Source organism: Marmota flaviventris, chromosome 1, assembly GCF_047511675.1.
Source record: "Marmota flaviventris isolate mMarFla1 chromosome 1, mMarFla1.hap1, whole genome shotgun sequence".
Lineage (NCBI taxonomy): Eukaryota > Metazoa > Chordata > Mammalia > Rodentia > Sciuridae > Marmota > Marmota flaviventris.
In genome coordinates this window covers 157173832-157189427 of record NC_092498.1, presented here as the reverse complement: position 1 = coordinate 157189427, position 15596 = coordinate 157173832, and the positions used below count along the sequence as shown (strand labels likewise).

At 38.4% G+C, this 15596-nt stretch overlaps 1 protein-coding gene across 1 annotated transcript in view; it reads right to left on the bottom strand.

Moving 5' to 3' along the window:
• The window catches only part of Cltcl1 (clathrin heavy chain like 1), a 100996-nt gene that overhangs the window by 21623 nt on the left and 63777 nt on the right, over positions 1-15596 (bottom strand). Inside the window, exons 20-22 of the mRNA XM_027924307.2 lie at positions 6413-6596; positions 5299-5491; positions 1565-1722 (exon numbers count right to left, since the gene is read on the bottom strand). Coding sequence (XP_027780108.1) covers positions 1565-1722; positions 5299-5491; positions 6413-6596 — 535 coding nt within the window. The remainder of the gene's footprint in view (positions 1-1564; positions 1723-5298; positions 5492-6412; positions 6597-15596) is intronic.

The following is a 15596-nucleotide window of genomic DNA, read 5'->3' as shown; positions in this document are numbered from 1 at the left end:
GACTCAAAAAGGGGTTGGGAGGGAGAGCAAGAAAGGAAGATTACCTCTAGATAGGGAATAGGGGTGGGAGGGAAAGGGAGGGAAAAAGGGGAATAGCATGGATGGTGAAAGGAGACTCTCATCATTATACAAAATACATGTATGAAGATGTGAATTTGGTGTCAACATACCTTATATATAATCAGATATATGATAAATTATTGTATAATGGTGTATTAAGAAATATAATGCAAAATAAATTTTAAAAATCATTAAAAAAGGACACTGTAATTGCTGTACAGAATATATTTTCTTTCTTTCTTTTAGGTATTTATTGAACCCATAGGCACTCTATCTTGAGATAGAGTCTTGCTTCATTGCCTAGGCTATCCTTGAACTTGTGATCCTTCTGTCTCAATCTCCTGAGTGGCTGGGATTACAGGTGTGTGTGCCACCACACCTGGTTTAGCATACATGTTCATTATCCCTTCATCTCTCTATCACTTTGCAGGATTAATATTTTACCTTTGTGGAAGATTATAATTATTTACATCTTTCATTTAGTGTTCTTTTTAAAAATTTGGTTAGGGTTTATTTAAACATTTTGATTTTATTTCATTTAAAAAGGAATACTTTTTCCCCATTAGGTCATCTGACATATGATAATGTTATTTTCAACATGTATCATTTATGTATCCAGATTATTAGTTATGAGTGAGCCAGATCATCTTGTTTTTTCGGGTAAACAGAATAGCTGAAAGTAAGTCCTAACATCTCTTCTTCTGAGGGCCATTCTGATGTGTATAGCTAAGTGCAAGTCAAATGCCCTGGGTCTTAATATCTATAACAATGACAGTAACAAGTTACTATGTAGCTTATTTTTTTAAAAAAAATTTTTAGTTGTCAAGGGACCTTCATTTGTATTTATTTATTTATATGTGGTGCTGAGAATCAAACCCAGTGCCTCACACATGCTAGGCAAGTGCTCTACCACTGGGCTGAGACCTCAGTTCCTCTGTGGCTTATTCTGCACCATCAAAAATCTATATCACAAGCCAGGCGCAGTGGTGCCTGCCTATAATCCCAGTGGCTAGGGAGGCTGAGACAAGAGGATCTTGAGTTCAAAGCCAGCCTCAGCAAAAGTGAGGTGCTAAGCAACTCAGTGAGACCCTGTCTCTAAATAAAAACAAAATAGGGCTGGGGATATGGCTCAATGGTTGAGTGCCCCTGAATTCAATCTCTGGTACCTTCCCACCAAAAAAAAAAAAAAAAAAAAAAAAGAAAGAAAAAAAACTACATCACAGCAGAGGGTGGGTGTGGGCAGTGGCCTATGACTGTAATCCCAGGCTGAGACAGGAGGATTGAGAGTTCAAAGCCAGCCTCAGCAACTTAGGCCCTAAGCAATTTAGTGAGACCCTGTCTCAAAAAATAAAAAGGGCTAAGGATGTAGCTCAGTGGTAAATTGCCCCGGGTTAAATCCCCAGTATCCTCTGCCTCCAGAAAAGAATCTACATCACTCTAAGGAGCATTCCCCTGACCTAATTTTGGCTGCAGAAGTTCATGGTCCCCAGGAGGCACATCCTACCTGCTGGATGTTGGCATTGTTGGGTGCATTAATGCAATCTTCTAGCTCAGACAGACGGCTGGTTTTAGCCAATGCAAAAATAAGTTCAGTCTCTATATAGGATGCACGGCTGTTTTTCCTAGCCATCTGCAGGAATTTCACTAGATCCTCCCAGTTGTCTAAGGACAGAGAGCAAAGTCAGGTTAACTCATATTTTATGTTTAAAATTTTTTTATGGCAAGTTGTTTTAATTAAGAACTTAAAGCCAAAATTTAAAAAGACTTTATGTAGCATTTATTTAAAAAAATACTGGACTCTCAAGAAAAAAACAAGTTTTAGATTTTTCCAATATGGAAGGCAGCTTGAAACTATCTCACTGATTTGCTATATGTTCCAAGAATTAGGAACATAATTACAATCACATCAGTTCCCAATAAGAAAAAAGTAGAAAATCAAATTTTACAACTTTTAAAATTCATAGGCTCAACAGGAAGCTGCCACCCTTTAAAAGAGAGAAGACTGATCTCAATCATCAAGGACTTGGACATAGGAGGATCCACAACTGCTTACACTCAGTGATTCATTGTTCATATCATAAATTCCTTATAAAATCTTGTTCATTTGTCTTCTACTTAGAAAGAAGCGGGAGGGAATTGGTCAATATGCCTTCCAGATTCACTTCTGCCTGGTTTTCAGTGGTAAATGCACAAATACAAGTGTGTTTTTGAGGATTCTGGCTGCTCATAGGCTGGAGGGAGTGGGCTCCAGGTGCTACGCTCCCAGCTATCTTTCTGATATTGTTACTGGGTTGGGTGGATGAAACTGGCTAAGCCATGGCTTTACAGAAGTCTGAACACCAGCTACACTGTTGTGGAATGAAGCTAGTTTGTGTTCTAAGAACCACTGCACTTCAAAGATCCAGAGTGAAAAACCAAGGCATGCTCAGCTTCATGTCCAACACCAGCTTTCCATTCATGCCTGCAGATGCTAAGCTGGAGGCCAAGCAGCTTGATCATCCCTTCCAGGACAGTCCTTGCTGCATGAATAGGCCTATAATTTGATGGAAATGAGCTTCTGTGAAGACTGCTTTCCACTATAAAGGCAAACACACTAAAGGAAGCAGCACTGTTGTATAGCTGTGCCTGCTCACGCTCCACCGCACTCTTAAAGGTACAGGTAAGACTGGCCAGGAATCAAAAACTGACGTATTCAACCTAATGCATGAATATTGCACATATCAAGACTTTAAGTTCTGTAGAAGAAAGAGCAGTTAAAGTGGAGTGGGCAATGTCTCTAATGGTGTCTTCCATTGTCCCCACTCCAAGGGCCTATTCTCAATTCATTACATGTGATTTCAGATTACAATTCTACACGTTCTGCCAGCTATTACAGAAGAACCTAGAGTCAAAGAACCTAGAGTCCACGGTAGGTGCATAAAGTGGTTGTACCTTACATGGTCTAAAAAAAAAAACAAACCTGTAATTAAAAAGATGTGACACTGACTCAAAAGAAACTTCATTACTACCCTAAACACACAGTGAACTAACATTTCATTCACTGGAATATATTTTAACTATTAAATTATTAAGTGCCTAGATGACCATTCACAGAGAAGAGGTGGCTTTGCCTAGCCCAGGAAACCACAATTTACTGTAAGGTGATGTGAACTGAAATATAAACAGTCTTTAACTTTTCAGTAGCCATTGACTGTCCTAGGTCCTCTACACAAGGTCATGGTTGAGTGCTGCTTACTTGGTACTCTTTCACAAAGGGAACCACTTGTACCTCAGTAAACACAAGTCTAGTGGATCAATATATTATCCACAGGTATGTATGATTATAATGTGCCAATTAAAAAAGAAAGAAAAAAAAACAAGTCTAGTAGACCTCAGAGGCCAGATGCATGGCCCCTAGGACTGGTAACACCTCCCACCTCTACCAGCCAAAGCTGGAGGGAAACCTCTAGCCGTTTAAAGGTATCTGGTACCTCAAAAATGAAGACACTCTGAAACAACTCTTACAAGAATAACGGGTTGGGCTGGGGTTGTGGCTCAGTGGTAGAGTGCTTGCTTAGCATGTGTGAGGCACTGGGTTCAATCCTCAGCACCACATAAAAAAATAACTAAATAAAATAAAGTTATCAAAAAATCTTTTTTAAAAAAAGGAATAACAGGGTCTGGGGGCTTGTCTTTTTTTTTTTAAATGTTTATTTATTTTATTTTTCCGGCAGACACAACATCTTTGTTAGTATGTGGTGCTGAGGGTCGAACCCGGGCCGCGCGCATGCCAGGCGAGCGCGCTACCGCTTGAGCTACATCCCCAGCCCTGGGGGCTTGTCTTCACAAGCAACTAAGTGTTATGGCTTCAACATTCTGCTCTACTGCTGGGGTAGGTGACAAAATTCATCCTCACAATAGACTTCTGGCTGTTCCAGACCTTGTGTGATGGATGGTCTCTGTCCTTTTCAGTGTTCATGGACAATCTTGTCCCTTGGTCAACTTTTTAGGAGGCACATGTCTAAGCTGTTGCCGAGTAATGGGGTGTATGTACTCCATCACCCACCATCTCTCTGCAGAGGGGACCTCCACCTTCCTGTTCTCCACCTTCCTCTTTTTCTTGGCTTATAAAGCTGATTTGTAAATCTCATGCACCTGGGCACACACACTGACGTGTCTTCTGGCTTCCGGTGTTCATTTTTCTTTCTCCCCAGCCATAAAGAGAAAACAGGTGCTTGTTTTAATTTACTGGATAATCTTTGGGGACTTCTGACTTGCTTTCCTATTTCCTCTAGCAAATTATGCTGGAGGGTAATTTGTCAGTCTCTTTTGCTCTGGTTTTTTGTTAGGGTTTTCTTATACATCTTTCACTGGTAGTGCTGGCTGCGCCGTGCCTCTCTGTGCTCCTCTATAGGCCACTCCGACTCCTCAATAGTGGAGGCTTCAGTGAGCCAGCACCCAGGCTTGGGGCACTATTCTGCCTACCAGGTCCAATCTTTGAGGTGCAGACTGGGATCCAGGTGTCTCTGAGCCTGGGAGCATGTGCCTACTCCAATAGCTTCATGAAAGCATGGCGTGTCTCAGCTTGGCTCCTCATAGTGCTTCAAGTATGAGCTCTTCACCCCGCTGACCAGGACATGGTGCTGCTCTCCACCACCGGCCTATTCCAGCACTCCCATACGACAAAGAGGCCGCCCTGCCCGGTGACCAGAGCTGATCATTTTAAATAGGGGCTTAGTTCCTCCCATTCTGCCCTCAGTCAGACATATTTGCCCTCTCCATTATGTCTCATGGAGAGCTCAGGCTCCAGGAAATGTCTAAAAGGTCTTAGCTGTACCCATAAGCAGAGCCCTACTCCAGGAGGAAGAAAGGGAAGGGGGTAGTGCCACAAGCAAGCTACCCCTGGGAACTGGAACCTTGCAAAAATGTTACGAGGGGGCAGGAAGTTAATTCTAGTCCCTGGAGAGGTCAGTGCCACCAAAAACTAGATACACCAGATACCCAGGAAAGTGAGCATAAGTCAGTGACCTTAAAATTACAACAGTTATCATCTATAATGCTTAAGCTGCCTAACCTTGTTAAAAAAAAGGGGGGGCAACAGTCTGGAAAGCTAGTGTCATTAACAGAGTATTACTAATCTCAGACTCTTATATCTGGATGCATAATACACAGATATTCCTGAGAAGTTCTTCAACTTCTTGTCTCAGTCAGGTTTCACACCAGTGATAAAAAGTGCCCCTGGAATGGGAATTTACTTACTGCTCTTGGTGGCGGCCTGAACAACTTCCAGGTAAGAGGTAGGGTCATCTGCTCTGATGTAGGAGTCGATGGCTTCCTTCACCAAGTCCTTCTGAAGCTGTGCTTGGGCCAGCTGACTCCACACAGCAGGCTCATTGCATTTTTCTGCAAACTCGTATGCTCGGTCTAGGTTTCCAATATTCTCAATCAGAACCTAGAGGTTACAAGAGGACTTGCTTTTCCACAACACCTAGTCAGCTCCAAAGTGCAGAAAAATCTGTTTGGTTGCCTATTCTGCCTAGAGTTGCATGACCATTTCAACACAGCTGGGCACTAGATGAGTGAACCGATGAAAAGATAAGAGTTGGTGGATTAGGGGGTGGTCCTAGACAGAGAAGAGACATTCTAATAGAAAGGTATAAAGAAATGGAAATGTTGTGGTGTGTGCCTGTAATCCCATTGACGCAGGAGGACTGCATGTTTGAGGTCAGCCTCAGCTTTCAGATCATAAGATTCACAGGCAAGTATAGAAGAATGGTAAAGGAAGAGGCAAGAAAAGTGAAGAATATTTGTAAAAGGAGTAATTACAGTGATATGTCCTGTGGTTTATAATTGATTTGGAGATAAAACCATAAAAGAGGACTGAGGATGTAGCTCAGTGGTAGAGCACTTGCTTTCCATGTGTGAGGCGCTAGCCTAGATGCATAGCACTACAAAAAATCTAAAATAAAGTCTCACAGGGAAGATGGGTACTTTGGTGGAAGGATAGGCAGAAAGGGCTGGAAGGATTGCTCTGGGAGCTTAACCTTAGATACTGAATGGTTCCTGTAACATGATGGTGGTAAAAAGCTAAGGTATGAGAACCTCCAAAAATCAAACACCCAAGTCACCAGGGCTGACCTCAGTACCGTAGGTACCTAAGTCCAGAAGAGTGCCATGGAGCAGAAGGAATAACAGCAGAGAAGGTGAAGGCAAGGAGATGACAGGCTGGGAAGAGCAGAGAGAAGTACAAGCATCCAAGAGATACACTGGATGACCTGAATGTCTGATACCCTCTGTGAATGACAAGGCCCTGAGATGAATCATGCAGTGCAGCACAGCATGGGCTTAAGACAACATGCCTGCAGCAGCCCACCTGGATCGCTGAGGCATTCACACCAAACTTGTAGAAGATGGTGAAGGCCTCCTCGTACAGCACACTACTGATGGCAATGCTTGCGATGTCTGCAGCATCATAGTTGTCGAGGCGGCTGATATACTCCATGACCCGTGTTCGATCTGCCTTGATGGCAGTCAGGATCAGCAGATTCTGGAGATTCCTGAGAAGAGGAAGTACTCAGCATGATGCCCAGGAATGAAGGCCCCACACAGCAGACCAAGATCCCTAACTTTTTTTTTTTTAAAAAAAGTAACTAATACACATACATGATTGATAAGTAGATACAATAGAATATTTGTGCAGCAAATGGAATCTAAAGAGAAATAATACGGCAATGTCTTGGGAAAGCACCACTAAGAGAATCAACATGGGCAGTTACTGTGAGGGTGGCTCTGCCTTCATAGGAGCCCAGCATCTGTTCCCCACTTCAAAGGTAACAATCTTCTTAACGGTGTCTACTGCTCTTTGTGATCCTTTATAGTTTTACCACATCTTCTACACTCCTAAATAATACAGGTAATTTTTTTCACAAAAATGTGAAAAAAATCAATGTAATGCATCACATATCAAGAAACTAAAAAAAAAATACCACAAGATCATTATCAAATGATTCAGAAAAAGCATGTGACAAAATCCAGTAACTGTTAGTGATAAAAATTCTCAACAAAAAAATAGAAAGGAACTTCTTCAGTCTAATGAAGGACATCAACCAAATCTTAGAACTAACATTATCAGTAATAGTGAGACACTGGATGCTTTCTTCTAGGATCAGGAACAAGACAAGGATGTCCACTTCTACCACTTCTCTTTAACATTACACAGGAGGTTTAATTCAAAGCATAAAATGATATGAAAGCATCTAGATCAGGAAGAAATAAAACTGTCCCAATTTGCATGATTGATTTTTAAAAATCTCATTTGAATCTATAAGAAAAATCCCCAAAATTAATGTTTGGCAAGGTTGTAGAATATAAAGTCAACATACAAAAATTAACTGTATTTCTATATATGAGCAATGTTTAGCGATATACAATTGTTAAGTTAAAAAACCCACAACAAACTATTTCATAGCTCTAAAACTGTGGAATATTTAGAAATATTTAATAAAACATGTACATAATCTGTATGTCAAAAACTGTAACTTGCTGAAGAAAGCAATGAACTATTTAATAATTGGAGAGACATACTGCTTTCATAGACTCTCTACAGTAAAAGATGTAAATTTCCCCTAAATTAAATTGGTACACAGATTTCATGAAATTCCATTCAAAGTCTCAGCAGATTTTCTTGTAAACTCACAAGCTTATTCTAGGAATTGGAATAGCTAAAACAATTTTGAAAAAAAATGAAGCTGAGGGAATCATACTACCTGATCAACTGATTTTTTAATAATTATTTTTTAGTTGTAGTTGGACACAATACCATTATTTTATCTATTTATTTTTATGTGGTGCTGAGGATGGAACCCATGGCCTCACACGTGTTAGGCAAGTGCTACTGCTGAGGCATAGCCCCAGCCCTGATCAACTGATTTTTGACAAAAGATACAAAAGCACTTCAACAGAGATAGGACAATAGTCAATAAATAATGCTGGAATGACTGAATAGTCATATGTAAAAAGATGAACCTCACCCTAAACATTATACCTTATTGGATATTAGACCATAGAACTATATTATAAAATGAAAAAATACTCAACTTTTAGAAGAAACACAGGGAAAATATCTTTCTGATCTGTGATTAGGCACAGAATTCTTAAATTTAACACCAAATCACAGCCCCCCAAGTTTATGACTTGGGCTGGGGCTATAGCTCAGTGGTAGAGCACCTGCCCTGCATGTGTGAGACACTGGATTTGATCCTCAGCACCACATAAAAATAAATAAATAAAGATATCATGTTTACCAAAAACTAAAAAAAACTTTTAAAAAGTTCATGAATTGGACTTTATCAAAATTAAAACTGGCTGTTGAGACAACTCAGTGTTACAGCACTTGGTTAGCAAGCACCAGACTCTAGGTTTAATTCCCATCACAACTCTAAGAGAACAAACAGGGGAATTACAGAGTGAGAAAAATATATGTTAAATTACATTTAATAAAGGGCTTGAAACTCTCAAACTGAAAAAAAAAAATCAACCCAACTGAAAAAGATTCGAAGTAACATTTCACCAAGAAGGATATGTGGATGTTAAATAAGCACATAAAAATTGTTCAGCATCTTTAGCCATTAGGGAAATGCAAATTAAAACCACAATGATACAGTTACCAATAAATCCAAGTACAGGAAATATTTCTAAATGGTAATATACCATTCTACATTTGAAAATGAGAAAAGATTAATTTTATAGGAAAAATACAGAATTCTAATCATGAAGATACTTTGAGCACAACTTTTTTAAGAGCAATTTTTCATACTCAATTGCTCTGGCCCTTTGTCAAAAGTCAATTGATCATATTCTATAGATTATTTCTGTACTCTCTATTCTGTTCCATTGATCTATGTCGGTTGCATTGGAGTAATTTTGAGGTTAATTTACAAGAAAATGGACAGAAAAAATATATTAGTTTTATTATGAAAATTCAAAAAACATATTTTGTATTTCAATGAATATTAAAGAATGGGTAAAACTCTTCAAAAACAAACAACAACAACAACAAAAAACCCCACAATGATATGCTACTATATACTTATTAAAATGGCTAAAATAAAAAACACTGATAATACCAAGTGCTGGTGAAGACGCAGAGCAACTGGAACTCTCACATATTGCTGGTGGGAATGCAAAATGTTACAGCCATTCTGGAAAACAACAGTTTGGCAGTTTCTTAAACAGTTAAACACACACAAAGCAGATGACCCAGTGATTACTGGGTATAAAACCTGGACACAAATGTATTCATATTTACCCCAACTGAAAATAACTCAAATGTCCTTCAGTGGGTGAACAGTTAAACAAACTATGGTACATTCATATAACAAAATATCATTCAGCAATTAAAAAAATAAACTACTGATGCATACAATATCTTGGATGAATCTGAAAGACATTATGCTGAGTGAAAAAGCCAGTCTCAAAAGAGTACATACTGTGTGATTCTATTTATATGACATTCTGGAGAAGGCAAAACAAGAGCGATGGGTGGTTGCCAGGTGTTAGAAACTGGAGGTTGAAGAGAAATGTAACTATACAGGGTGGCTAGCACAGAGTTGAAGGTGATGATACTATTCTGCATCCTGATTATGGTAGTCATATGAATCTATACAAGTGTTAAAATTCCTAGTACTATACATAATCCCAACTCTTGGTCAATTTTACTGTATGGTGATTAAAAGAAAAAGAAAAGAAAAATAAAAAAATAAAGCTAAAGTTAGTTCTTAAGATTCATTCATGCAGCTGGGCGCAGTTGCGCATACCTATAATCCCAGTGGCTTGGGAGGCTGAGACAGGAGGATTGCAGTTCAAAGCCAGCCTCAGAAAAATCGAGGTGCTAAGCAATTCAGTGAGACTATCTATAAATAAAATACAAAATAGTGCTGGGTATATGGTCCACCATGCGGCCTGCGCAATGGTTTCATTAATGAGGTTCTTGGCATAAAAGTTAGCTAGAAGAGATCAAAATAAAACACACAGACTCAGTTACCTTATTTCTATTGCCAGGTCCGAGACGGCTCCCCTCTCTGGCTCCGACCTCTAACCGCCCAGCAGGGCAGCAAGGATTACTCAGGGCTAGCAGGAGAGAGAGAGAGAGCACGCCAGGGAGTAGCCTTTTATTGGGGAACAAGAAATTCAGGGGATAATTCCATCCAATGAAGGTTGAGGGGGGACTGCACTCCAAGGTCAGGGTCAGTGATTGGGCCCCCAGGGTCAGTGGTCAGTCACACCCCCACACGGACGGGTTCTCTCATCAGGAAAGGGCCGGGAAAGTTCCGACACAGCCAGAAGCCTCAGACCAAAACCGGGAGTCACCCAGTCACGCGTGAAAATGGCTCCCCACAATATGGCTCAGTGGGTAAGTGCCCCTGAGTTCAATCCCAGCTACTGAAAAAAAAAATCATCTATGCAGTTGTATAGTATTCATTTTCTACTGCTACTTGGTATTCTAATTTATGACTATATCAAAATCTATCTATTGATGGTTTTCCAAATTGCTCTAAGATTTTTGCTACTGGAAACCATATTCCTTTAAGTAGTCTTGCACATGTTCTCTAATACATGTGAACTGAGTTCCTTTAGGGTTCGTAACCAAGAGAGGAAGTTGCTGGGTAGATGCTGCTTCTGGCATCAAACTACTTTCTGAGTGTAATGAGCATTCCCAGCAGGGGCATGTAAGAGGCCCGGTTACTTTATATCCTCATCAGTGCTGATCAGGAAAGCTAGACTCCCACTGCTCTGGCAGAAGCAAAGGATGATGTAGTGTGGCCTCACCCTGTAATTCCTTTATGGCTATTGAGGCTCAATTCTTGCCTGACATTCACTAGATGTCTTTCCTCTCATTAAGGGGCCTGTTGAGAACTCTTTTTTTTTTTTAATTGGGTTGCTTATGTTTTTCTCTCATTGAATCTGCTGCAAATGTCTTCCTTCCATTTATATTTTCCCTTATCTTTATGATAAAAGTTCTTAATAGTCCTACTGGTTTTTCACTAAAGATTTATGATTTTTTTTATGTGTTCCTGGCTAAATAACTTATTAGATCATAAATACTCTTCAAATATGAAAGGTAATAACGTTATAGTTTTGCATTTTATCTTTAATGTTTTCATAATATGAAAGATTTAAATATTTTAGAAATATTTTCCAACTAGATAACCCAACTATTTATTGAAAAGTTTGTTTCCATCTACATTGCCAGCTTGGTTACAAATACACATTTTAAATAATATGTAGGTATCTATAGCTCTTTTTCTTTTTTTCCGGCAGGGGTGGGGGCCAGAGGACTGGAGAGTGAACCCAGGGGCATTCTGCCTCTGAGCTGCATTCCCAGCCCTTTTATTTTGAGTCAGAAATCTCCCTAAATTTCCAAGGTTGGCCTCAAATTTACAATCCTCTTGCTTCAGTCTCCTGCATCACTGGGATTATAGTGCCTCTACACCCAGCTATTACTTTTTTAATTTTTTGGTCGTGGGATTTGAATCCACAGGAGCTTTACCACTTAGTAATATCCCTAGCCCTTTTAAATTTTGAGACAGGGTCTTGCTAAGTTGCTGAGGCTGGTCTTGAACTCGCAATTCTCCTGGAAGGCTCTTCATTCTATTATAATGGTCTATTTCTCCCTTTCTTTGCCAAAATCATTATGCCTTCTTTAGTTTTACAGTAATTGTAGATTATGATTAGTACTTTACCACCCTAACACCCATTTTGACCTCTTGGGTAATTAATTATTTGTTTTAGTAGGATCTTGACTATTTTTGGCTTTTATATATATAAAGTTCCCTAAGTAAATAAATAGGGATTACTGGCATTGCATCAGATTTGACTGATATGGGTAAAACTGATGTCTTTAGTCAGGGTCTTCTGATCATGAATTACACCAGGCTGTTAACTATGGCTGAGTGAAAAGGACTGTAGAAGTTCACTTTGTTCTTTACTGTCTTCTGGTTGTTTTTTTCTCTAATAAGCCTGTCTACTTATTGAATTATAATTCAATTATATGTAAATTCATTTAAGTAAACTTAGAATGCAATTAACTGTCAACAGTTATATTTACTTCAAAATACATTTACTATTGTGTTTTTTATATATATACTTTTTCTTTTGAACACAGGATCCTTTTAATATATTTATTTTTAAAAATTTAATTGTTCTATCACTACTTGGAGAGGTATATTAATATTTACCTATATGATGAACTTGCTTTTCTCCTTATAGCTATCAATTTCTGTTTCCTTATATTTTGAGGTTGTATTATTAAGTGCATATGTTTGGAATAATCTTCCTGATGATGAAATCTTTCATCATTATGCACTTGGCCCTCTTTACATCAATAATGCTTTTTACTTTAAGGTCTATTTTATGTATTATTAATATAACATATATATACAAGTGTTTTTGGGTTTGGCATTTACCTATATTATTTTTTCATTCTTTTATTTTTGACTCCCTTATGTTTTACCAACAATATGTTCATGGTTTTGTTTCTTTATCTAATTTGGAGCATCTGAAGTCTTGTATTTGTAATATGTGATCCATTTACACTTAATATAATTACTGCCATATGTAGATTTACTTCTACCATCCCTTTTTTTCTTCTTCTTTTTTTGGTGGTGCTGGGGATTACCGTTTCATTTTATCTTTGCAATGTGTTCCTACCTTTTCTTTTTTCTTCATCTCCTTTCTTAGCCTTCTTTTTGGTTGATAATTTTCTTTTATTTTTTTCAGTACTGGTTATTGAATCTCAGGGGTGATTTACCACAGAGATATATCCCCAGTTCTTTTTTTAAAAAAATTAGGGACAGGGTCTTGCTAAGTTGCTGAAGTTGAGGTTGAAACTGCAATCCTCCTGCCTCAGTCTTCTGAGTTTCTGGGATTAGAGGCATGCACCACTGCACTTGGCTAGATTGATAATTTTCTCATTCCATTTCTTTCATTCTTCAACTAGTTTAGAAGTTAGGTACTCTGGTCTTTTCATGGTTCTGCTTGAAATTTTAACATGAATAATTAACTCATAAAAGACTAAAGTTAGTTATTATATTTATCTTTAAAAGGACCCTAAAATATTACCTACCAACTTATATTCAAGCTATTATCAATTTTTATTCCCTTTTTTCTACCCATGATTTTTTTCTTTATATAGTCAATACTATTTTGTTCTTTGTTCCTTCTTTTTTAAAAAAATATTTATTTTTTAGTTGAACACAATATCTTTATTTATTTATTTTTATATGGTGCTGCAGATCGAACCCAGGGCCTTGCATGTGCTAGGCGAGAGCTCTACTGCTGAGCCACAACCCCAGCCCCTCTTTATTCCTTCTTATCCCCACATGGGACTGCTTCCTTCTGCCTAAAAGACACTTGTTAGTATTTCCTTTAGCATATGTCTGTTATTCACAAAGTTTTTCATTAAATCTATATAAAGAGACCTCTATTTTACCTTTCTCTTAATTTATAAAAGTATACAGTTCTAAGTTGATAGTTACTTTTTATGTGTGTGATGCTAGGAATCAAACCCAGGGCCTTGCACAAGCTAGGCATACAATTTTTTTTTTTAGTTGGGTGCGGTAGAGCTCATCTCTAATACCAGCCATTGGGGAGGCTAAGGCAGGAGGATAGCAAGTCCAAGACCAGCATAGGAAACTTAGCAGGACCCTGTATCAAAATACAATAAAAAGGGATAAGATGCAGCTCAGTAATAAAATGCCTCTTGGTTTAATTCCCAGTGCAAAAAAAAAAATTTTTTTTTTCTCCTCGGGATCTGATCTATTGAGCTTCCTAAATCTGAAAGCTATAATCTTGTCAATTTTGTAAAATCACCATAATTCTTTCCCTGCAAATAGCATCTTTCATTCTAGGCTTTTTCTGATGTTCTGACTAGATTTCCTTTCAACCTCTGCATCTCTTAAACCTTTTCACATTTTCTTTTCATACTTTTTTGGCTATACTTGTATATTTTCTTCAAATCTATCTCCCCAAACATTTATTCTGTAATGGTGCTAAACACATTGAGGTTTACTTCAAAATAAATGTGTGTGTGTCTCAGTTAGTTGGTCCTTTGAAAAATCTGCTTGATCGTTTTTTTGATATTTAAAAACTTTACAGATAGCTGGATGTGGTATTGATTGCATGCCTGTAATTCTAGCTACTGGGGAGTCTGAGGTAGAAGGATGGCAAGTTTGAGGCCGGACTTGGTAAAGAATGAAAGATTCTATCTCAAAGTAAAAAAATAAAAAAAGGTTTGGGGATAAACCCAGTGATAAAGTACCTCTGAGTTCAATCCCCTGTATTGAGGGAAAAAATTTACATGTAATTTTACATTCTATGCTTGATAATCCCAATGTCTACATTTTTGCATGTCTCATTCTACTGTTACTGTAGGCTCTTACTAAAGTTGCTTTGTTTCTCTGTGAATTCTGTCAATTTTTTAAAAATATTTTTTTAGTTGTAGATGGACACAATACCTTTATTTTATTTATTTATCTTTTATGTGGTGCTGAGGATGGAACCCAGTGCCTCACATGTGCTAGGCAAGCACTCTACCACTAAGCCACAACCCCAGCCCCTGTCAATGTTTTTATTATGAATTCATTATTTCTTGGAATGCTTTCTGTTAGAAATCTTTGTATTTGTCTTTGGCAGAGATCTTAGGATGCTTCCTGAAAATTCCTGACTTGAAGATTTCTAATACTATGTTGAAAGTAAAATTTTTGTTAAAACCCATGAAAGGGCCAGCTTATTGGGGTCAGTTTTGTTCTCGTAGTCTAGCATTGTGAACCCAGGTATGGTGCTTTTTATATTTTATTTAGAGACAGGGTCTCACTGAATTGCTTAGGGCCTTGCTAAATTGCTGAGGCTGGCCTTGAACTTGTGATCCTCTTGCCTCAGCCTCCTGAGCCATTAGGATTACAGGTATGTGCCACTGTGCCTGGCTTCTTTACTGTTTTGATTTGGCTGGTCTTTCTCAGCAGAGGGCTAAATAATTCTTAGTTTATCTTTGTTTTCAGGGTTTTTTTCCCCCTTCCCTTTTATTAGATGTCACATCTTTTTTTTCTTTTTTGTACTGGGGATTTAACTCAAGGGCACTTTACCATGTGAGCCACATCCCCACATCCCCAGTCCTTTTTATTTTTATTTTGAGACAACTTGATGCAGTAGAACTCATCTCTAATACCAGTCATTGGGGAGGCTAGGGATTAAAGTCAATTCAAATGATCTTTGAAAGACCTTGCTATGTTGCTAAGGCTGGCCTTGAACTTGTGATCTTCCTGTTTCAGGCTCCTAAGTCACAGGAATTACAGGAGTGAGCCATTGTGCCTGGTGGCTAGATGTCACATCTTTTGTAGGCCCTTAGCCTTTGTCTCTTTGTCCCCTATTGTGAGAACCACAGCCTGGGCTCAACAGCATTTGGCAAAACTCAACCTGTGTTCTTTTTGAGTTCTTGCTATCATCATCATTATCATTTTCTAATTGCAGACTTCATTATTTACTTGCTGCACACTGTTTCT